The 24,082-nt window shown below is 39.9% G+C and overlaps 1 protein-coding gene across 8 annotated transcripts in view; it reads right to left on the bottom strand.

Annotated features, from left to right (window-relative positions):
- FGFR2 (fibroblast growth factor receptor 2) overlaps window positions 1-24,082 on the bottom strand; it is a 145,622-nt gene that overhangs the window by 15,524 nt on the left and 106,016 nt on the right. For 3 of the 8 annotated variants that reach the window (XM_053389026.1, XM_053389024.1, XM_053389029.1), the window contains 4 exons: window positions 21,405-21,549; window positions 18,658-18,860; window positions 4,469-4,620; window positions 1,290-1,411 (listed from right to left, as the gene is read on the bottom strand). In XM_053389026.1, the coding sequence (XP_053245001.1) occupies window positions 1,290-1,411; window positions 4,469-4,620; window positions 18,658-18,860; window positions 21,405-21,549 (622 nt within the window). Of the gene's footprint in view, window positions 1-1,289; window positions 1,412-4,468; window positions 4,621-18,657; window positions 18,861-21,404; window positions 21,550-23,181; window positions 23,327-24,082 lie in introns of all 8 variants that reach the window. The other 5 variants (XM_053389025.1, XM_053389030.1, XM_053389027.1 and 2 more) reach the window with 3 other exon arrangements.

The following is a 24,082-nucleotide window of genomic DNA, read 5'->3' as shown; positions in this document are numbered from 1 at the left end:
TACAAAGGGAAACTGTATCACAAATAATTTTAAGAAAATTATATACCATCAAAAAGTCCTACTGTATGATGTAGTCCAAATGTTACGATTTCAATGTGATGCCTATCAGTCTCTTGTCTGGGAATTCTACCAGTTCAAGCAACTTCAGAAACCATTATATATATATATGGGGTGGGGGGAGGTTGTAAAACAGGCCAACCTTGGAAAGCTTTAATTTCCTACTGTGGTTCTCCAGCTCCATAAAACTTAAAACCGATTTCCATACGGAGATGAATATGCCTTGTGTCATATCAAACCATATAAAACAGTAACACTTTAAATCAAGACCTCTTTAATTGCCCATCTCTGCACCTTGAATGCAGATATCCCAGTTGCAAACAACATATCAGAGAATTACCGGCAAGACTTTCATGCGAAATATTTTTATTTTTTCCAGTGTTCAGTAGTTTAAAAAAATATTATTATATTAATATAATAAACATACAATGGTTTAGATTACTTATACAAGATCACTGATAGCACACCAAATAATGGATTAGCTCCATAATTAGTGATGCATATGTCACTCAGAAGTTATCTTAAATGGTCTTTTTCTTTGTTTATATGCATTCCCTATCATGCTAGAGGCTTTTGTTTGGGCAGAAGGCATTTGAAGAATTACCTATTTTGTTTACAATGTCAGCCATTATTCAGACATAAGTATAAATATGCATTTTTAAAATTAAGATCCCAGACTATAGTATATTTGTTTTATTACGGTCAATGACCAGCATCAAGATAAAATAACAAAATTTAAAAGCCCACAATTGTATAAAATCCCATACACATAAACATATACTAAATCCCAGAATAAATATCATCATCACCATCATATTTCTATATATTGCCTTTTACAAATGTTTGCACTCTGTCTTTCTCACATGCACATTTTTTAAATGTGTTAGAAGAGACTAGGTGAGGTCCTGTCATTTGTTTACCTAAGGCATTTATGCTACAGTTGCCTTTCAGTAACTTTTAGCCAACCAAACGAAAGCATGTAGACTTCCCTGTGGATCAAATCAAGAGTTGAGGAGTAAACAATTGTACCAAGACTTTGACTTGCTTGTAAATACCTGCTGCTAAAGATAAATAGGCTGTCAAAGGCACTGATTTATACCGAAAACTGCTGAAGCCTGAGGTGAACAAAATGAACTTTGGCCTTCTACAGTTAGAGAGTTTGGACGCCACAAAAGAAACATTATTCACAGAACCTGCCACCTCGCTCAATACTCCCTTTCACCCCATATTACCTTTCAGCATTTTCACTGCAACAGTAACGGCTTCTTTCGGCCTGTCTTTGTCGATTCCCACCGCTTCCGCCATAACAACTTGACCAAAGCATCCTTCCCCAAGGGGCTTCCCTAGCGTCAACCTAGGGATGTAAACAGAGGATTAGCGCCTGGCATCTGATGAGGAGATGAAGTCAGTGAAACTCAAGAGCGAAAAATAAAATAATCTTTCAGCAGACCACTTTTGACCAGAGCATTTGTTGTAAAGAACTAACAAGGGTCTTACTAGATTTCAGGGCTTGTGCACGCGCCTCTAGCGAGTTTTCTGAGGAACAAATTCTGCGTGTGCGCACTTATCACTTACATGACAAACCCTCTTCATGTACTTGCAGAAAGAGGAGCTGCAATTCCCAGAGTAGTTTAGTGATCAATCTGTCTTTCCAGGGAACTTTGGGAACTGTAGCTCTGAGGGGAATAGGGGATCTCCTAACAATTCTCAGCACCCTCACAGGATACTTTGTGGGAAGCCCTGATTGTTAACATGGTACAATTTGTACGGTGTGGATGTGGCCTTGTTTAATTCCCCCCTCCTTCCTTTTCCAGAAAGGCCACAAAGTGACAAGGAAACTTAATTGAAGAAGCTTCTCTTTGCTACCAACTTTGGGGAGTGCTTCATATGAACCACCACAGAGCATGTGAAGAGTATCTTTTTGTTCACTGCTAAGTAATCACAACTAGACCCTGTATTTGCAGCTGCAACCAGACAGAAGGGCTTCCATGGCTGTGTAAGAAAATAAGGCCTATTCATTATTCCCAAGATATCTAGACACAAAGTGTTGTAAACTTTACAACAATGGTACTAGAATTTCCTCACCCTCTTGATACTAATGGCCAAAGAACTTCCTGTACGAATGAAGGCAGAAAACCTTTATATTGATACAGTGAATCATTATTTGTGACGTACATTTTACCACTGTGAATTCAGAGAGATTTCTGAGAGGAAGCTCTTTGTTTGTCAATGTTGCAAAGGTGATCCAACTGCCTTACTTAATTGTAAAAGGCGCCCTCCCTGGAGCAAGAATTTATCTTGAAATGAATCGGGGATAAGGGATCCTGTTTTTCATATGCAGCTTTGTTTGTTTGTTTTCTTTACTATTTGCTTTGCGTTTTTGACTTGTTTTTTTCAGTTTTCCACAGCAGACAGATAGAAATTATTGTTGTTAAAAATCTCCGATTAGAAATTAAGCACAGACCATATGTTAAACTAACAACAGAGCTCTACTGCCTACCTCTTCCACTAGTTCTGGCAATGTGTCTGGTGCAAGAGGAGTCCACTGTATTCTCTCCTGGAGAAAATTAAGTGGGCTTGGCAAAATGCCATGATTAAAAATCAAATGGGATGAGTTTAAACAGGGGCTTTTAATTGAAAAAAGCTCTCAGTTTAATCATGCTAATGTGAATGTATACACTGGGCTATATCTGTTATGAAAATCGCATGCTACTTTGACAATCCACAAAGACCAAAGAGTTGTATGTTTCGTGCTGAGATCATGCTGCATTCCCCCTCCCCCCAAAACCAAAATTGAATTTAAGATCTTGGCAGAAAGCAAACATTTGCATTGGAAAATGGTTAATTTATGTGCTCTTGTGCTTCTAATATGAACACAACAATTCTGTCATTGTGTTTCTGCGGCCCCCAATCTAATAAACTGCTCTTAAAGAGCCTTCTTTCATTACAAACCCTCTCCACCCACATTTATGCCGAATGCTGTTTTCAAAGGTTTAATGCTCTAAGATTTTCCGCATTAATGTTTCCCCTAAGGGAAAGGGCTGACAGAATTATATAGACAGACCCCCACTGTTGACTAGAATCTTGCAGGGGGAAAGTGAAAGGCATGGCACCATCTTTCATCCACATAATTAAGACTATTTCCATAAATACACATAAAAGATTTTTTCCCTTTTTTTTAATCAACAGGTAAAATTTCAAAAAAAGTGGTTTTAAGTTTTCAAACAGTAGCACAGTTTCTAAAACGTTTCTATTTTTTCCTGTAAATTCAACAATAATTAGAATTAATTCTAGTTTTAATGTGTGTCCTGTTTCATTTCAATATTATAAGCTTAGCATACACCAGGCACTAAAGAGCAGAGGTTGTATCCAACAGTGTTGTTCAGCTGACAGTAAGCTTATCCAGGGGAGTAGTTTTCAGTGATTCTTCCTCTCCCCTACGACCCCCAGTATCCCTCCAAATACATTCTGGAGGGTGCCCCCAGGCCTGTGGAACTGATTTAGAGAAGACTGAAAGGGAAATGGGGAATTACTGGAAATGGCTTCCCTCTACATCAGGCATAGGCTAACCCATCCCTCCAGATGTTTTGGGACTACAACTCCCATCATCCCTAGCTAAAAGGACCCAATAGTCAGGGATGATGGGAGTTTGCCTATGCCTGCTATACATTCTTTGGACAGAAACTGTACTGTCAACTGAGCGCTACTGTTGGATACAACTCCATATCAGCTCCTGGTGGCAGTGGGGAAAGCTTTGCTCATGTTGCTTGAAAGCCCCTTAGCCTTCTTGATGCACCATCATGTTAGTCCTATTGATACACCACAGATGGCATTCCAAAAGCGAAAGGTAGCACATGACACATAGGATGCATAAGAGAATCCACAAAATATCAGTTTGTATTATTAAAAAAAGAATAATTTTTTTAGTCTGTCATGGCTGCTGGAAGTACCAGTCTGGGGGGGAAAGGAAGTCAATATGATGGGCTGCAAATTGTGTCCACTGATTTCTGTGAATTAATTTAATGTTTCTTTGTCCATTTTTCAACCGAACAACATTTTGTCAAACAATAAATAATGGAGCTAGCATTCAAACGAGAAGAAATATATATACTTCTCCATTAAGGTCATTCTCTCTTTTTTGGCTGTTTTATACAAATATGCAGGCAGAAAGCTGATAATAAAGATAGAATTTCCTCAAGGAATACTATGTTCTTCAGAGGAAAGTCTTAAATTTAAATATATATAATTTGCCTAGGCCCCACTACTGTGGTTTGCCTTAGCATCAGCAAACGCAAATGACGTAAGTGGAAGAACTGTAAATGAAAAGAGCATGGGAAGCATGGACTGAGGTCTCCTTGCTCCACAGTTACCAGAGCTATTGAAATACCATAAATGGCAAAATTTTGCTTACTTATCTCTTGGGAACTCCCATTTTGGATCTTCTGGTAGTTCATACTCTGAGACTCCTGCCAACATTGGAGCATCAGCATTGGAGGAGAGACGAGTGGTTATTCTCACCAAAGGTGTGTTGGAGTTCATGGAGGAGCTAGAGTCTGCAGACACCTGTTATGAGAATACAAGATGCAAAACAAAGATGTAATCTTGGTCCAATTACTGCAAACTGGCAATAGAGAGCAACCAAGCCAGGTTATAAATGGCACTCAGCTACTGAAACGCTCACTAAGGCACTGCACATGAACATGACTTCAGGGTTCCAATCAGTTTTGCCTTACTTCTGCTAACTGGGTACATATTAAGATGAGTTATGGCTACAAACCCAAACTTTTAATATTCTGATATAATTGGATAACTGCATTACTGTCACTGTTTGTAACCATCTTCCTCTCTCTCTCTGCAAGAGAATATTTTTTTAAGAGAACGCTCTTTCTCTATTGCTCTCTCTTTATGATAACTTTTCTCTTAAAAAATTAAGCACAACTAGAAGTGGTTTTCCATCCATATGTGTTTTTAAAATTTGAAGCAAGCTTATTATGTTCATCAGTACATACAAGGAACTTGTCATGACTTGAGTGACTCAGCCAAAACAGTGTTGTTACTATGTTGCTAAAAAGCACTTGAATTATCCTAGGTATCCAAATATTATTTCCTATTTAACAGCAAACAAAATATCTGTTCAGATCTTGATGTATCTACTTAGTAAACTTTTAATCCAGACAGCCAGGGAAAGTTATAGCACCTCTCCAATACTACTACTTGAATAATAAGAGTCTGTCAAATCCTAACAAAATTTAAATCTCCACTACTCTACAGATCAAAATGACAACAGGCCAATATGAATACGAAGTTCTCACATAATTTTTGGAAGTTCCTTAGGAACTATTGGACTTTCTAATGATGGACACCAATATCTTTTTCTATATCACCAATAGTACTGATAAGAGTTTCTTGGTCAATCTTACAGATAGGTGTGTTTGCAGTCAGTAAACAGCAGCCACTTTTGAATGATCGCAGCTCCCCTTAGTAAGCTGAGATATGCCTGAGAGCTATGCACCTGCAGGCAGTTCCTTTGCTTCCCCATTTATCTGAGTGACCAAGGAAGCCACAGTAAGCTTCTGCTTACATCCAAAAAGGGAACTATGGTTAATAGATTCCAACAAGTCAGGAACTGGAAGTTCATATCAACTCTGGCTTCCTGCCTTGTTTCACCACTTCTGTGAAAGGAAGAGTGAAACTGGAACAAAGGGGGCTGTGTGCTGGTGCATGAAGCTCATGCATATATCAGCTGATTAAGCCGAGATCTGACTGTTGGAATATGGTCACTGTTTGCAAAGTATCAGAAGAGGAAAAATGTTTCTATGGTGTCTGGCATCCAAATAGTTCAGATCTTCACAGCCGGATTAAAAACTCCAGTATGAATTGTGTCCAGAGGGCTAAAAGAAAATACTGCATGGATGAAGACTGCTCATGTCTGATTCAAACATGAAAGTGGCAGGGTGTTTGCAGAAACAAAACAATTCCATAGGGTCAAGATTCCTGGATGCTATTTTAATAGTTTTTTCCCAAGGATCAGCAGGATGGCACAGCAGTGTCCAACCAGCCCCAGGCATGGAGGCAGATGTAGAGACTTACAATGCAATCCCATCAATCTCCATAGAGCTGGTGGCACACCGGCCATCTGAAAGCCTTGGCAGTAAGATTCATCCCAATGACATAACATATGGCCATAATGATACACACTAGAAATATGCAAGCCTACAGAGAGTGTACAAGTACAGGGCACATGCAGCACACTCTAAGAGGCACAAACAACAGTCAGCATGCCTGAACCTGTATGAGGTCACCACAACCTCCCCATTAGTTGTAGAAAGACGAAACAAACAGTTCCCTGCTCACTGTTGCAACATGCAATTCCATTTGCAATAGGTTCAGGAACGCCTCAAATCTGAAACTAGAAAAAGGGCGCCAGGGAGGCTGAGCATTTGCTATCCTGGTGTCTCTACTCCCCCCCCACACACCTTGTAAGCCTTCAGTTGCTGATCACTGCTTCAATATTTGTCTGGGTGCAGTTTCAGCTGGGTCACCTACGCCTACTGCAGTCATTTCACAAAAGAGCACATTGAATGTGCAATGCAGTTCCGAAACTGAAGTGGCTTCATAATACTTACCACTTAACAACACTGGACAAAGGAACTTTGTTTTCATAAACACTGTTGGAATAAGACCAAGCAATGATGCCACTTAATACATGGAAGTGCCATTCCATGCAACACAATCTGGTGGTTGATAATTCTGAAATGAATAGGCTTTTTCCTCCTCTACCTCTTCCTTCCAGATGGATGTTGAAATGTTTTGCAGCCCATAGCCTACTATCTTGTTAGAAGGATAGATGGACGTTCTCGTGCCAAACGTTTTCTTTATCACTTGACAAGAAGTACTTGAAGAGCAGGTGATTACAACGTCCCAACCCAAACTAGAAACTGCACATCTTTTAACACAAGATACCTGACCTTAATCATGATATAACATTTTATTAAGACTTTGCATGCAAGTTATTTTATCAATTTCTACATGTTTTAAAAGCACCTTGAAGAGTTTCAAACTTGCTCCAAACACCAGAGTAACAAATGAAGTTATTTTCAATAAAACTGTGCTAGAAAAAGGAAAATATCACCTCCTATATATTTTTGGAATCTTCTATTCACTGTGACTTAGAACCTGCTGACCTGGTACAACATAGCTTTCTGAACGGCTGCAATGACACGCCAAAAACCAATCTAGCCTGAATTCAAACATCTACAGCTTAAGTAAACAATGTAAACATGCTTACTTAACATGCTACAATGGCTACCATGCTACAATGGACAGGATGGCTAACTGGCTCCAAATTTTTTATTTTCTGAAATCTTTCCATTTATTTTAATTTCATTTTGAACTGTATTGAGATCTCACCATGAAGTCTCAAGAGAAAGGGCAGATTATGAGAAATTGGTAGAGAAATGCAAATAGATACATAACCTCGGTGTAAACTCCTGTGAGAAAGGAGAGCACTGAGCATGGTGGAGGCTGCTGTCATAGAGGGTTGAGAGAGGCCAGTGGAGCCAGGACATTTGGCACCCTACCCCCTACATCTTGAGGCTGTCACATGTCAATACTTCCCCTTGTGAAAAGCTTCTGCAAACTGAGTCCGAGGTGTCCACGAAAGACTGATGTTGTAAGTGGATTTTACCGCAGTGGAGAGGAATACTTCACTATTATTATCCATCCAAGGAGCTTTCACCCATGGTGCCATCTTCTGGTGGTCTTAACTATCTTATTTGTGTGTCAAATGTTATGTTATTTTAAGAATCGTATAATCCTTGGCCTGAGGAAAGTATGGGTCAGAACAAACGCTTGAGAGACTTTGACGAGCCCCTATCATCCCCTAAACCAAAACTATCAAGGTTGGTGCCACACCGGAATAGAAGAGGGAGTGACAATGCTGAGCATTGCTTTGCGGTGGAAACCCAAAATCGCTTCCTACCTCTAATTGATTTAGAAGCCACTCCAACTCTGACGACTCAAAATTTTTCAAAAGTAAAGCCTGTAAAGGAGAATACGAAAGAAAAACTCTCAACACAGGATGATGGTTTAACATCTGACATGGGGGAGTTCCCCAGTTGTGAGCAGTTACACTTAGTAATTAAGACCCTTCACTGTATCTTTAAAAGGCTGGATGAGGTATCTTCACAATTATCCAATATCCTGCTGAAAGTCGAAAAACTTGAATCAACAACACAATCTTCAGTTTGTGAGGTCAAAAACTTATTGCCTCACCCCAATTCAGATAAAAGAAAGGAGACTAAAATTAAATATATCTTAAATTCCCAATTGAATAATCAGATATTAACTCTGTAACCCAAGAAAAGTTGCCTTTCTGTCAGGTCAGAAATAGGAAGATGGTCATCGCTAGAAGGGGCTAAAGACTGTTTAAGCAAACTTTTAAAAATTAAGAAACACCAGATTGACCTATATGCGGTGATGCCCCTGTTCCAACAGGCCAACTTCTTGAAGGTGATACTTGCGTTCCACTCTGAAAAGATACCATCTATTATTGTTAGGCGGAAAACGCTTTTGTCCATGGCCGATATTGTAGCAACGAGGGTTTTTGCAGATAGCAAGATCAACCCCCTTCTAAATAGGTGCCCTGGCGGTGAGGATATTAGGACAAGAGACTCTGCCGTACTTCAAAATACTGTCAGGCCCCACTGCGATGATTCTGCAGCGTGCCATTCTCGACCAATCTCGATACCCTCTCAAACAGCCATATATGAGGACGGAAACCTGCAGACTGCCCTTGATGAAAGGGAACTTATTGATTCGTTCAGAGCCCTCCCTCCGAAAGAACAGTCGGTGATGATGCAAAGATTTGACACGCTTAAATTGCAGCTTTTGCAAGTCCAACACAGAGGGGAAGATACTAACAATGCTTCAAACAACCCCACTTGGGTTCACCGGACAGAAGTAGTCGACCTTCTTCAGCTCAACCCCACTTTGAAAACAAAAACCATCCTGCAAGACTCAAATCTTCAAGTTGTTTCTGCCCCCAGTGCTATTCCACGAGACGACCAGGTTCTGCCATCCTCACTTAACCTTCATCTACATCCATCGACCAACACACTTAAGGACGAAACTCTGATTTCCCTGCCTGACTCAAATCCCTCTTTAACTCACTCATCTATGCCAGAGCTAGAATCTTCTTCAGTTTCGACCAGATATAGAAGTAGTCCACAAGTGATGCCCCTGAGAGAGTCTTCCGCAATCACCGCCCCTGTGATGTCCCCTCAACTACCTTCTTTAAAGGAAAATGTGAATGTTACACTTCGGGACCCGTCGTCGGAAACGATTAAAGACCCGATGGGACGCATCAATAAAATCATCCTAATGCCTGATGATAAATCTGCTAGAGGGTTTCCTCCGACGGACTTAATTTCTCTCTCTCTGGGTATTTCTCTGTCAAGTTGTACAAAGAATTTCGAAATGAAGAGACTTCCTGTTCAGGGATCTATTTCTAGTAGATCATCCTTGGTGTTCCAACAGTCGAACCAAATTGTTAAAGATTTTAATTTGGAGGGCTCCTCACAGTTACCATCTTCCCAATGTAAAATAACTGATTTTTTTGTTACATCTTCTGTCTCTTCCAGAGAGTCTGCCCCTCCTTCGCTTTGACTGTTAAAAGAACAACACAGAAGTCCCCAGCTAGCAGTCCTAAGTTGGAATATTGCTGGCTGGAAAAGGAAAATATTAGATCCCGAATTTTTGTCCTATATAAACTCTTTTCAGATAATCCTTTTGCAAGAAACATGGGAAGAAGATAAAATAGATATAAATGGCTTTGAACTGATATCACTTCCAGCTAGTCCCTCCCAAAAAGGTGGCCGGTCCAGATGTGGTCTTGCAATCGCCATATCGCTTAAAATGAGCGCTAAACTCTCGCTAGTTCAGACTTTTCCTCCTTTTGCCTTTACAGGTCTGATTTCAAGCGAAAAATTCTCCCTATTAATCACCAATGTTTATCTTCCTCCAGGTAGTCTTATATCGGACCTCCATTATAGATGGGATTCTCTGGAAGATCATTTATTGGCATGCTATGTTATGTACCCTAATATTCCATCGATAATGGGTGGTGACTTTAATGCACGTACAGCCGCCAATTGGGATGGGATAATCAAGGCCAAGTGGTGGGTACCTCCCCCCTACCCAAAATCTGATTTAATCTCTTTTACATCAAGAAGATCTAAGGACATCAGAGTGAATGAGGCGGGAGTCCTTCTTTATCAATTGGCCATTCGAATGAATTTGAACATTCTGAATGGCAATTGCCCTCTGGACGTGCCAGGAGAATTCACTCATTTGGGCACAACATCAAATAGTGTCCTAGACTACCTTCTAGTTTCAGAAGACCTATTCTCAAACTTCTTTTATTTTAAAGTAGACAATGTAAAATCCAGTGACCACCTACCTCTAGCGGCCAAGCTAATGCTTGACTGGCACCCGGTTAGCGGTTCACACCCAATTCATGTAGGTTTAAATGCCGCAGCTCAAGTAAGAAGCATTAAATGGTCTATGAAACAGGCCCAAAAATACGCAGAATTCTTCCAGAGGAATATCTCCGAACCCCTTATTGTTTCAGTGGCGGAGTTGTCTGAACCAAATAGGATATTGGAGTGGTTCTCCCACCTCTCTGTAGATTTAACTAGCTTCTTTACGATGCCGACTCACCTTTGGCATAAATTGCCCAATTACCATCTTATTCAGTGCCTTTGGAGAGATGAATTTACCAGCCCATGGGCAACAAAAATCCATTCCAAACTGTTGTCTTATGGAATCTCGCCTTCCGATATACTAAATTTAGATCTAATTACAGCAAAAAAGGTCATCAAACAAAGATTGGAGGAGGTTGATTTGCAACAAAATCTTACTACAGGTGGAGGTACATGTTCCCCGATAAATCAGGGCATTACATTTATGTCCCAGATACCTCGATATCTGTCTACCTTATCGGTTGCGTCGCATAGATTCACTTTTGTTAGAGCCAGATTTAATGTGTTCCCCTCAAATGTGCTGAGCAATAGATTTTCTAACGGTAAAACCTCTGTTTTATGCGCATGTGACAACAAATCAATAGAATCCCTTTATCATATCTTGTTTAATTGTCCTTTATATATTGTTCCCCGATCAAGGATTCTGAGTTCAATCATTTTGGAAACTGTTGCTAAACCACCTGAATTACATCTAGCCTATCTACTCCAGGACATTGACTCTTATAGAACATTACAGGTTGCCAGATTCCTGAATTCAGTTCTTTCATATAAAAGACTTCATGGAATGCTGCATGACTATTAAAAATCTAGTAAACTCTATCCACCATCTTTATATTCAAGGCCACAATATGGTACATCTAGAGATTGTATGTAACGTGAAGGAGATTATGCGTTGAAATATTTTAGTTGATATTTTAGAATGTAAAATGCTTTTTTTTTTATTGATTGGTTTTACCTTGTGGGCTTATAGCCGAATAAAGTATTATCTATCTATATCTATCTGAGCATGGTGGAAAGGCCTGGTTTGCATGCCATGCTAAACCATAGTTTAAAACAAACTATTATTTAATGTGAACAATCCAAGGTTGGTTCTGGGCTTACTGCTGATGATTTGTTTGCACGAAAAACAAGCCAAGAACCCGAGCTTGGACTACATGACAAGTCACACTCTGACATGTTTTGTCTGCAGTGTGGCAGCAACAGGACTATAGGAGGAGCATTGCGTAAACTTTGGGCCAGTGTAAGAAAGGCCCTGCTGGATCAGGCCAGCCTACACCAACATCCTATACTCACAGTGGCCGACCATACACCAATGGGAAGTCCACAAGTAGGAAGTGAATGCAACAGCACTGTTCCCACCTCTGCTTCCTAGCAACTGGTATTTAAAGGCATATGGCTTCCAACAATGGCGACAGTTCGCACCCATGATGACTGGCAGCCACTGAATTGGCAGTCTCAATCTCCGATGCATTTCCCTAATCTTATTTCAAAACCATCTTTTAAAACCATCCCTTCCATAATTTATCTAACAACATGTCAACACACTTCTCATCCACATTAAACCAGTTTTTTTTATATACTATGTGATGTGCCAAACTGTAGTTGTTGCCCTTACGACACTACAAAATTGCTTGGGAATTTTTTAATGTGAATCCAAACCTGGCAGAAATTCAGTATAGCACTAACTTGGCCAAAATCAGTCCAACCCAACTCTATGTTGAGTGAGAGAATAGGCAATCTGTACTACTACAGAATGATGTTAGACAGCCTGCCCAAAGCCAGACGCTGTTTTTCAGAGTACTGAACTATGACTGTTTTTAAAGTAAATATAGATTCCTTACATGGTACATCATACATATTGGGAAATGATCTGAAATCTGCTCATTTCACCACTCACATATCAATTCACCAACATTTATCTCAAAGGTCATATCATTTGTTTTCCTAGACAGAGAAGAGTGGTGTGCAGTTTTGCTGGTGAAAGCCTGTTTAAACTTTAAATCCATAGCTACACTGTGTTGCACATGATGATGTTACAGGAAAAGCTTGAAGGAACACTTTGCCAATTCATTCTATGTTTGCGGGAAGGGGAGCAAACTCACCAGTAAGTGTAACATCAAACAAGTCCTCAGTGTAAATACCAAGACTGCGTACAAAAAAAATGACTCCATTCTAGAAGAAATATTTAGCATTAGCTATTTTTTAAAAAAAGGATCGGGCCAGTCTCAAAGGTAATGTATTTTTGATTGATTCATTGGAGCAGAGCATGGTATTATGGAAGCTGAAGGACTATTAAAAAAAATTGTCCATTGGAAAAAGAAGAGTATAGCAGCACAAGTTGGCCCAGGATCTAGGAAGGCGTTCTGGGACCAACCCACACTTTTAAAAGCCTTGTTCTTCCACTGAGAAATAAAAAAGGAAAATGCTTGGGCATTTTCACTTTCTATAGGTTATTTCATTTTACACAGATTTGCTTCTTAGAGCCTTTTTTCAACTCAAGTTAGAGTTGCACTCCGTCAAAGCCAACCTTCTGCAGGACTCAGTGGTGGATGGGACCAGGGTGAAATTCTACTGAGAGGTCTCACATGGTAGAAGGTGCTCCTTCAGATCATTTCAGGCCTCTGGATTAAAATAAGAATATTTAAAGGAGGAAAAACATGTCTACAACCCCAAGTTGAACATCAATGTTTAATATCAGACTACCGGTATCAGTTCTTCCTTCCTGATTCATCCATTATTTAACTCTCACCACACCAGAGTACATGGCAAAAGGGATGTGGGGGAATGTGAAAGCTAGGGCAAGTAAAATGAAAGAAAAGCACACTGGGCTTTATGTGCAAACCTCATACATACAAAACCTACAACACCATGCTCAGGGCTTCAGCCATTCAAGCAGAAGGAACAACCCCATGGCTCCTTAAACTAAACCACCATATTTCAGAGATCTTCACCTCACATTCTTAGGAGACGTTGTTTCCAGACACAGACACACACACACACACAGAGAGAGAGAGTTATATACAGTGGTACCTCAGGTTGAGTACTTAATTCCTTCCGGAGGTCCGTTCTTAACCTGAAACTGTTCTTAACCTGTAGCACCACGTTAGCTAATGGGGCCACTTGCTGCCACCGCGCCACTGCCGTGCGATTTCTGTTCTCATCCTGAAGCAAAGTTCTTAACCCGAGGTACTATTTCTGGGTTAGCGGAGTCTGTAACCTGAAGCGTATGTAACCTGAAGCGTATGTAACCCGAGGTACCACTGTAGTTTTAGAATGTTATGTTGCAATTATACATTTTCAGGCAGAGCTGCACATTTCTATAACTGTTCTAATAAAGTTAAAATGACAACATCACTACAGTGGTACCTCAGGTTACATACGCTTCAGGTTACATACGCTTCAGGTTACAGACTCCACTAACCCAGAAATAGTACCTCGGGTTAAGAACTTTGCTTCAGGATGAGAACAGAAATTCCACGGTGGCAGCGGGAGGCCCCATTAGCTAAAGTGGTGCCTCAGGTTAAGAACAGTTTCAGGTTACAAACGGACCTCCAGAACGAATTAAGTACTTAACCCGAGGTACCTCTGTACTCAAATCTGTAAAAAAAAAAAATTACTAATCCGTTGGAAGACTGATTTCTTTTAATATGATGTTTCAACTTCAGTGAGGCCCACAAAGCCCATGGTTGCCTTTGCCAGCTTGGTGTCTTGAAGCTGTTTTAGATGACAACTCCCGTTAGCCTCAGCCTTATGGAGGGTGCCTTATGACACTCAGTATACCTGAAATTCCCATACCACAAACTGTAATTTTGGAAAGTTTGATGCTTAATCCTATACATGTTTACTGACAACTAATGCTACGTCCCATGAACGCATTTCCAGGTAAGTAGGCATAGGACTGCGACTTATATCCTTTTGAGAAACCTGAAAGGTGATCTCTCTGTGTTATGGCATCACTTCTTGCAAGCCCCCAAGTGTACACAAATAATTTCCTTTGGGACTCTGCTTCTCAGCTTTAAAAAGTAAGAGTGCCATCAACCTTCTCTACAACTTCCAAGTCACCTAAACTAACTGATCCGTAAATCCTGTTCAAAGGTAATCAGGTTATTTACTCCTAATGCTACAGAGCACAAAAGTATGGAAGAACACCCTCTGCAACTTTTTATTTGACTGAACTGATATATAGGTTACTGCCAACTCTTTTAAAGGTTTTTAAAAAGGAAAAGAAACAAGTCTCAAAAATACAACCAAGGCTTGCGGGGACTCAGTGCACTGCAACAAAAAAATAGGCCTATTCAACTAATCCAGGAACACACGCCTGTTAAACAAAACACCCTCTGTTTTTCTAACTCCTTCAGATTTACAGCAAATGTATGAAACCCTAACCTTTAATGTACAGAAACTAAACAGTTACTTCTGAAAATCTAAGTATATTAGTCTTTGCCTCTGGAAACCATGATTTCTCTAACTGCTGCTGTTGGTAGAGAGCATTACTTCAGCGCAAAAATGTGTTGAGAACTATGAAAATAGAAACACATTTCCTTGCAATGCTTACAGCAGATACTTTCACAATCCAAAACTTAGGAGTGGCTGCACCTGAAAACATGGAATGGAATAAACTTGGAACAACATACAGAAGCATTTCTAAAACTATAAGTTGATACCAGAAAAGTATTCAGTTGGGGAGTATTTCCTTTACATGGGTAAAAAGGTAAGAAAACTGAAATGTCAGCTACTTAACAAAACCAGAACATGAACAACAGTGCATCAAGTTTACCATAAGCGTGCAGAATACAATGTTTTAAAGGTGGTTTATAGAGGAGTTTTATTGTGCAACTGCATGACAAATGATGGCAGTGAAGTCTGCTGTTGGCAAAGGACGAGACAATTGATGAAAGAGTATTTAACAAACCAACAGACTGGGATAACTGCCCTTTGGAAAATGGTGAGTTTATGACAATCCATGGTCTGACCACTGACAGATGGATTATATACCAATGGTATTTTCTCTGTCATCACCACATGATCAGGTCATCTTGCTGCTTTCATTCCAGTCACAGCCCAATAATCTCCTTTTATTCCAGAGCTGATACAAATAGCCTATTCTAAGTGGGCTTAGACTGAAAGCTCTCTTTAGTAGAGAATACAACATTCAAATTTTCCTGGCATACGTTGTTTGTGCAAATGCATGCACGTGTACATGGCACCCACACACAAAGTTTAGTACTCCATAAGAGTAGATGAAATAAGTGTCTCTCATACAATTGCTTAAAGCATTTTAATTCTACAAGTGGATTAAGTCGGCTCCCTGCAAGACTTTGGCCACACTGTCAGCTACATAGAGGCAACTGGGAAGCCTTTGAGTCTAAATTCTAAGACTCTTAATTTAAGCAGAATTAAGTCAGAGAATAATTGTCCTATGCCATGGGATTTCAAGTGACACCTTGTGGGCGCAAATTAATTGGACAACTTTCCAGGGGCAGATACACATTGGCATGGTTCACATATAAAGTACATGAACCTTAGGTTCATGCACTCCCTTTTCTGCTCCTCTCTAGCCACAAGGAACACAGAAATACCTGCTTCCATTTTCAGCTAACCATAGTTTGTTGTTCGCTTCCAGTTGAGAACTGTGATTAGTGCTAACTGTAGTTTATTGAAACAAGCCAATTTTGCTAGTAAACAATCCTGGCTTGCTTCAATAAACTATAGTTAACAGTAACCACAGCATGGCATATGGCACAGAGAGCTGTAATAAGTAGGAGAGATCAGCACAAAACAGGAATGTCACCTTGCATAATCAGAAATTTCCACTAGTGCAAAACTACAACGGCATGCAAGCCTTAGCATTTACGTGTATCTAAACTATAACCAGGGATGCGGGTGGCACTGTGAGTTAAATCACAGAGCCTAGGACTTGCTGATCAGAAGGTCGGTGATTCAAATCCCCGTGACGGGGTGAGCTCTCGTTGCTCGGTCCCTGCTCCTGTCAACCTAGCAGTTCGAAAGCACGTCAAAGTGCAAGTAGATAAATAGGTACCGCTCTGGCGGGAAGGTAAACGGCGTTTCCGTGCGCTGCTCTGGTTCGCTAGAAGCGGCTTAGTCATGCTGGCCACATGACCCAGAAGCTGTACGCCGGCTCCCTCGGCCAATAAAGCAAGATGAGCGCCGCAACCCCAGAGTCGGCCACGACTGGACCTAATGGTCAGGGGTCCCTTTACCTTTACCTTTAAACTATCTCTTTTTCTCAGCTGGGTTGAGGAATCAGTCATAGAAGGAAACAGGTCCATTCAGTCTAGCCTACTCCTACTTGGCATGACCAGCAGTTTTTGTTTCCCTGTTCAAACCACTCTACCTAGGCAGCAGTGTGCTGCAAGTATGGAACAGCTGCACAGCTGAAAAAGACCTGTAGAAAAAGACTAATTGGTCTGATAGTAAATTCTCTTTGGCTCACACATAGCAGTAAGTTAGATCTTCAGAATGAGCAAAACCCAAACCCTGAGTTTTCCAACAGCTCCCAGAAAATATTGGAGCAGGCATTCTATATCCTGTGGTGCAGTCCCTGAAGCCTTAGAGAAAGGGGAAGAGGCTGAGCAGAGAATCCAAATAAGACTTCAGCAAAGCCTCATTGGTCAAATTCATGACACTTGCAGTTAAGTTGGCCTTTTTCTACATACCTCCCACTTGCAGAAGCTGAAACAACAAAACCCATTTGATGGGCAAGCATTAATATAGGTGAGATTGAAATAGGACATGAAATAGGACACATGGAGAGGACACGATTCAATAAAGTTCCAAATGTGCACTCGTTAATTATACTCAGCAAAAACATATCATTGTACACAATCCAATTCCACTGAAATCTGATTAAACACAGGAAATAACAGGTATCCTTATTGATGGGAAATAACCTGAATTTTTTTTAATACAATTTTTCCAAAAAATATTCAGTTTGTCTTTCTTAACACAGCAGGCCTAAATCATTGCACGAAAAAATTCCTGAAATATTTCGAGCTCCCCCTGCCCCCCCAACTTCAACATGTTCAGAAATCACTATATCCACTAACTGAATATAAACAAAGCATTCAACTCCTGAAAGTCCTATTTGCGTTGAATATACATACTTTTGGGAAAGCTGCCTTCTTACAAAGGAAACAATAGAATATATTTTACAACCAAATGTTCAGCTCAGTTGAAGTGATATATATCCATGTCCAAATTTACAACCTTGCTGGATAACAACACTTGTGACCTGCTCATTATTTTTAAAAATATGATTCCTCTCTAGAAACAAACATATATTATAAAAATATATCATGTGAAATGTCTCTGCACAAGAATACTTGAAGGGAAGGAAGGGAGAAAATACTGAGGAGTGGGGGGGGGGAGCACAACTCCCTCCCAGTGATGCGTTCCTGTGTTTAGATGCTTTAGCAAAACATGTGCCTCCCCCTTTATTCCACTGCCTGTGGCACCAGCTAATCTGATAAATAGCTCAAATGGAAGACACACCTGAACATATACTATTTTACCTCTTGTGTTTCTTAAAAGTGTTCACATTTACCACATCCTCAAAAAGCTTTTTTTCATTTTCCACTGGAAATTTAATCATGCTTCCTCAACTTTACAGCATCAAAGTTCCTGCTCTGAGATTAAATAATTTTCAGCAGCCCTGCTTTATTTAGCCTAGTGGTTTATTGATGTCAGAACCCAGTACAAGATTCAGGAACACAAGACAGGTTCTGGAACCACACAAGTGAAATCACCTTGATCCAACATTAACTGTAACAGCTGTGCTCCCTAGCTTCAGACCTGGTGGAAGAGCAGGGTGCCTCTGAGCTTAAGCAGAGAGCCCTTGCGTCTCCACTCAACCACTACAGGATTCTTTGAGACACCAAGCTTGAGACAGAGAATTATGGATTCAAAGCAAAATGGAGTGCTACAGCCCCTCTTCTTAGCAATCAAGTGCCACTTCAGTCCCACGTGTTTCATGAAAAATGATCTGCTGGCTTGTTTTGTTTATAGGATAATAGGTTTTTTAAACTCTTTATCTACTTTCTGTTACCTGTCTGCGCAGAGGAATGCGCTTAGTCAGCTTGTGCACGGCCGGCTGGCTACTGAAGTCCGGCTTCTTGGTGGAAGATCTCATGTGGCACAGAATGACTGTCACCACCATGCAGACAATCAGGAAGACCCCTACACAGTAAATGGCTATCTCCAGGTAGTCTGGCGATGTTGGAAACGGTTTGTCTTCTACAGGGCCTAGAGTGCAAGTACGAAGGAGGAAGAGTCATGAGGAAGAATTACAAGGTAGCGAAAACAAATCGGCAATACACATCAAACCAAGTGGTCTGGTTTGCAACGAACTACACAAGATAAAAGAACGCTGCCGATTTCCACAGCGTGGAAACAGCTACACTGAGAGTCTCCACGCAGCCATTTTTCAAAGTGTCAGCTTAAGCTGGCTGCTACCCTGCTAAGCGAGCTTAGTGAGGTACTTCTGGATAAAATCACTTTGGTATGAATAGCTGATCTTATTTAACTTCACAACGAAAGGCTACATGCTTAAATTATGCCTGTGATCACCTTTTCTTTTCATTCTATTTTTCTTTTTAGCCAAGCTGCTTGAGACAGGGAAGTGGGCACATAATTCACTCCAGATGAATCAATATTTATCCCAATCTCCCAATCTCTGGCCTGAAGAAAATGACAGGTTTAGTAAAATAATTTTTCAAGAGCATTGTGTTTAACTCTGTGGGCCACCTGAACACACAATGAAAGGCAAACAAGCACTGAATTAGCTAGCTGAAAAGCAAGGCTTATGGGACGCCGAAGCATAACAAAGCTCAGGCATGAACTGGCCTGGTTTAGGTATCCAAATACTTCTACTGAAAATCAGGATTCACAAAAAGTGTTGAAATGTATTGGACAGCGAATTTGTATCAACAGCACCTCTCTATGCACACTTACTTGGGAGTAAGCCCATTGAACATAGTTGGGTTTACTTCTGAGTTAATAGGCACAGGATTTGGTCTGTAAAAGTCCATAGGAATTGAGTGGCTAACTAATCTTTGAATACTCTGAAAACAGCAGACTGCTGTGGATCTCCATGACCACTTTCTCTTAACTAGGTCCAAGCCAGTTCCCAAGTACCGGATTTAGGTATCAGCATATTCCCTGCCCCCTTCAAAAAGGAACTCATCCAGCTTTCTTCAAAATTCTTCAAGAATTCTTCAAACTGGGCTGTCCCATAGCAGGAGGAAAATATGAGATTCTACTCTGACATTGGTAGATCACTAAGTTCCAGAACCAAAAAGAGAATGCATTTTTTAAAATAATAATAATAAAATTTACATATATTGGTATATATTCACATATATAGGTAAGTCTACGGATGGAAGATCACACTCAAATCTTAACAGCACCTAGTCTGTGAATGGCATCAAATGGCAATGCTAGTTTTACAGTTATTCTCTTCATTAAGTAATTGCACAGAATTTATTTTTCAGTCATGATTTAACTAATTAAGAAAGTATTCCCATTTTTTACATTGCAATGATAACACTTTAGTTTATTATGTGGGGTTTGACAGCAAATAAGAATTGTGACAAAGCACTTCTCAAGATATTTTTTGTTGTTATTATTATAATCTGTTCCTAATCCTTTTACTTCATTACTCTGAATCATCACCATCAGCATTCTGCAGCAATATCTGGTCATTATGCAAGCAATGCACATTGCAACATGTTCTTCTGTCTCATTTTGTATTAATATAAGCATTCACTCAAACTGATTAAGAAGTGGTGCTTAAGCGCTTGCAAATATGGAAAGAACACTGCAAGCAGAAGCAACTGCAACTTTAAGCACTGACTACCTGTTTAGTGGTGAATGCACCTCGGAAGCCACAAAGGTTAATAGTTAAAGATGGTAGTAATGTAAGCTATCTCTTACATAAAGAGAGAAGAAATAACATAGAAACCTTGAGAACAACTCATATAGCAGCACAGTACTTAATGAACACATGCAGTTACCAAACCTATATTTTAAAAACATTAAGACTTAATATATATATTGACCAGCAAATTATTAACTGTGCAAGTAATTCGGCAGTTGCTCTGCATTGAACAGTTATAAAGCAAGAAAGTTTAATTAGTGCAGACATCTAAAACTATATTTTCTGACAGACAACCAATTTCAAGCAATGAAGCGCATTAATGTGTGTTTCTGCTAAAAACAGAAACAACATCAATCCAAGCATGGCAATACATGCTTTGCAGAAAAAGCAAACTAGCTTATCATTTGCTTAGAACATGCAACATTTAAAGATACACCAAGTTGATTCCAAAGATATGTAAAAACACCGCTTCTGTAATCACATTTCAGCACAGCCAATTCTCATATATACAAGTGTAAACCCAGGCAATTTGACTGGGTTGTGGTATTTCATAAAATGCGACTTTAAAATTTCCCTTTAAAAACTTCCCAGGAGAGGATTTTTTAGTTTCTCTCAGGGAGAAGTTTATGATTGTTGACTTTTGGTTATATAATCAAGTGTCAAAGAAAGCCTCTTTTTTCCAAATTTATAATGAACATTAAGGTAATTGGGGGGAGGTGATGTTCAAATGAAGTTTGAAAAAATTACAATTCATCTTTTTAAGTTGAAGTGCAGCCTTTTGCTGCGGCGAAGAACATTTTAAAGGAAACCAAAAGTCCACTTCTGAGACAGAAGCTGTGCTAATTTTGCAGCAATCAACAATGAAGCAGGGGGAAGGGTAGGGGAACCACTGAAAGATAGCAGTAATATACCTGGCAGAACTGTCAACCATGCAGAGTGAAAGGATATCCCAATAGAATTACCCGCCAAGCATGTATACTCCCCCGCATCCTCAAAAGTTACATTCCGTAAATAGAGAACCTCAATCTCTTTGTCCGTGGTGTTAACACCGGCAGCCTAGAAAAAAAAGGGAAGCAAGAGAAAAGCTAGACATTTTAGGAATTCTTGTGGATGGGAAGTGGAACCACGGGGAGCTTGGCACTTCAGAAGAAACGACCGGTGCACAGCCGTGGGGGGAGATCCCATCCACAAAGCCCTCAACCAAAAGGCAATTACCAACAGATCCCAGCTCACCTCAGAGAGGAATGAATCATCAACACCCTTCACCAAACCTACTCTCACCACCTAAGAAGGCATGCAATCAAAGAACATGGAAAAAATTGTCCACAAAATGTTTGGAGGAGAAAATGACATAAACACAAAGAAAGATGAAACAGATAGAAGAACAGGGGACAGGATGTTCTGTAATGTCACTTAAAATGTCCTTCAGATTAATGAAGACATACATTTCAGAGACATACAGGGAAGGGCTGAAAATAAAGAGACAAAAAGACTTCAAAAAGAGGTGTTTTCATTACAACCTGTATTAAATATAGCCCCAAGAGTTCCTTGTAACCAAAGGGCTGAGGGAGAACTAGGCTATCACTGCCTCAAATAATGACTTAAGTCAAACCTGAGATTTAAATATAATGGGGCAGTTTAGGAATCCATCATGAACCCAAACGCAGGTTTGTCACAGGTAGGAACGCCCAGACAAACAGTTACTAGAAGTAAACAGGCCACTACTGCTTCAAGTGATCATAGAAATAAAATGTATGGATAATAGATTTTCTAGATGTGCTTACTTGCTTACATTTGGGTCTATTATGATGACCCAAAGTCTGGAAACAAGTTGGTCTGAACAGTTCACCTTATCTAGAAAAAAAAATTGGGCCACCCAATGTGGTGAGAAATAGGTGTACTGATAAGGCATACAATAGGATTTACAAATACGGGAATGTAAAATTCAACAATCCCTGCTTAACAAGATGGTAACTATTGCTGCACTGTCTTGAAGTAAACAAAAGGAATCAAGACCTCTATATGTATGCCGAATGACCATGGAAGAAAATTAGTTCTATTCAAATATTAAGATTTAACACATTTGCATTTTTAAAAGAGCATGAAGCTTTTTTCAAAGCTAAAGTGCATACCACACTATTAAAAAGGTCCAAATGAGACCCATCACATGGCTATACAGCACTTGTGTAAAGATGGAAACAATGATATAAAATGCTGGCTCGTCAAGTGGATAGGTCTCAATGAATTCATGTTCAGTCTTCTACCAGACTGAGACACGTGGCCTTGGAGGTAATCTGGTATGTGCAACACCTCATCACTTTATCCAACCTCAATGAGTAGCTACGATTTCCAGAACAGTGATCAATATATAATACAAAGAAATAGAAGGCAACAGTGCAAAAGTAAGGAAGACTCAGAATCTTTCAGATTCTGCTGGGGGAAAATATATACGAAGACAAATGATACATCAAAGAGAAAACAGAAAAGACAAAAGGTTTCAGAAGAGGTAACTAAAACAGTATTTGTGGGAATTTTTCCATGGCTACTGGAGTAATACCAGTTGCATCTCCAAGAGAGGATTATAAATACACCAAGGTCATGGAGTTATCCTACAAGCTGCCTGCAGAGTCCCAAAGCACCAATTTTTTCCAGCTTCTACATCCAGCTTTCTTTAACAGACGTCGTTACCTTTTTTTAGCAGAACCGTAAGCCAGGCAGACTGGTTGGCCTCCCCTATATAATTGGAGACCTTACAAATATATTCTCCAGCATCCGCCTCTGTCACATTGTACAGTTTCAGCACTTCAGCATTGGAACTATTTATCCCCGAATGCTAGAACAGACCAATAACACAGGAGAACAATGTAACTACTGCCCCAAATGTAGACACCACCATGGTCCCGCCACCAAAACACTTGAAGGAGTCTTCCAGTTACTACAAATGCTAGCATTGAAATATTGCACTTTTAAAACAGCAGCAGCAGCAGCAAGAAAGATTTCTTACAAAATTGGGGAGGAAAGGTTATGCCCAGATAAACTACCTTTTTTGTTTCTTTGCTGTGCGAAATCATTGATTTCTGGCTCTACTGCTAAGCTTCATGGGAAATCACTACTATAAAATTAGCTGTTCTTAGGAGCAAAGCCAGGCAAAAATGACATATTTTTAAAATGGCTGCTACCCCTAAAATGATTGCCCTGTCAATAGTTCACACTTGGGGGAGGGGGACACACTCAGTATCTTTATCATAAGGAAAATGAGCACTGACAACATCCTTTGGCAACAAATATGGTCATTACAGAAGGGCCTATAATGTTGTCCAAGCCTCTTCATAGATTTCCTTTGATTTATTTTGGATACTCTTTGCCAATGCACAAATCTCAAGTGATGCCAAGATAGCGGCACTGCAATTCTTTTAATAAACAACCATGATGTCTGAAAAATAAGCAAACAATCATGCTGATGGATAAAAGACTTTAAGGAAGGTGAAATGCGGAATGAATTTTTGCTTTTGTTTATACCAACAACTCAGTATTCCACTGTATTTATGTGTGCTGGCAAGGATAAAAGTCAATTTTAAAAATCTATCCC

This window comes from Podarcis raffonei, chromosome 5 (assembly GCF_027172205.1).
Source record: "Podarcis raffonei isolate rPodRaf1 chromosome 5, rPodRaf1.pri, whole genome shotgun sequence".
In the NCBI taxonomy this organism is placed as follows: Eukaryota; Metazoa; Chordata; class Lepidosauria; order Squamata; family Lacertidae; genus Podarcis; species Podarcis raffonei.
Note: the sequence above shows the minus strand (reverse complement) of the source record. Positions and strands in the feature narration are given on the sequence as shown.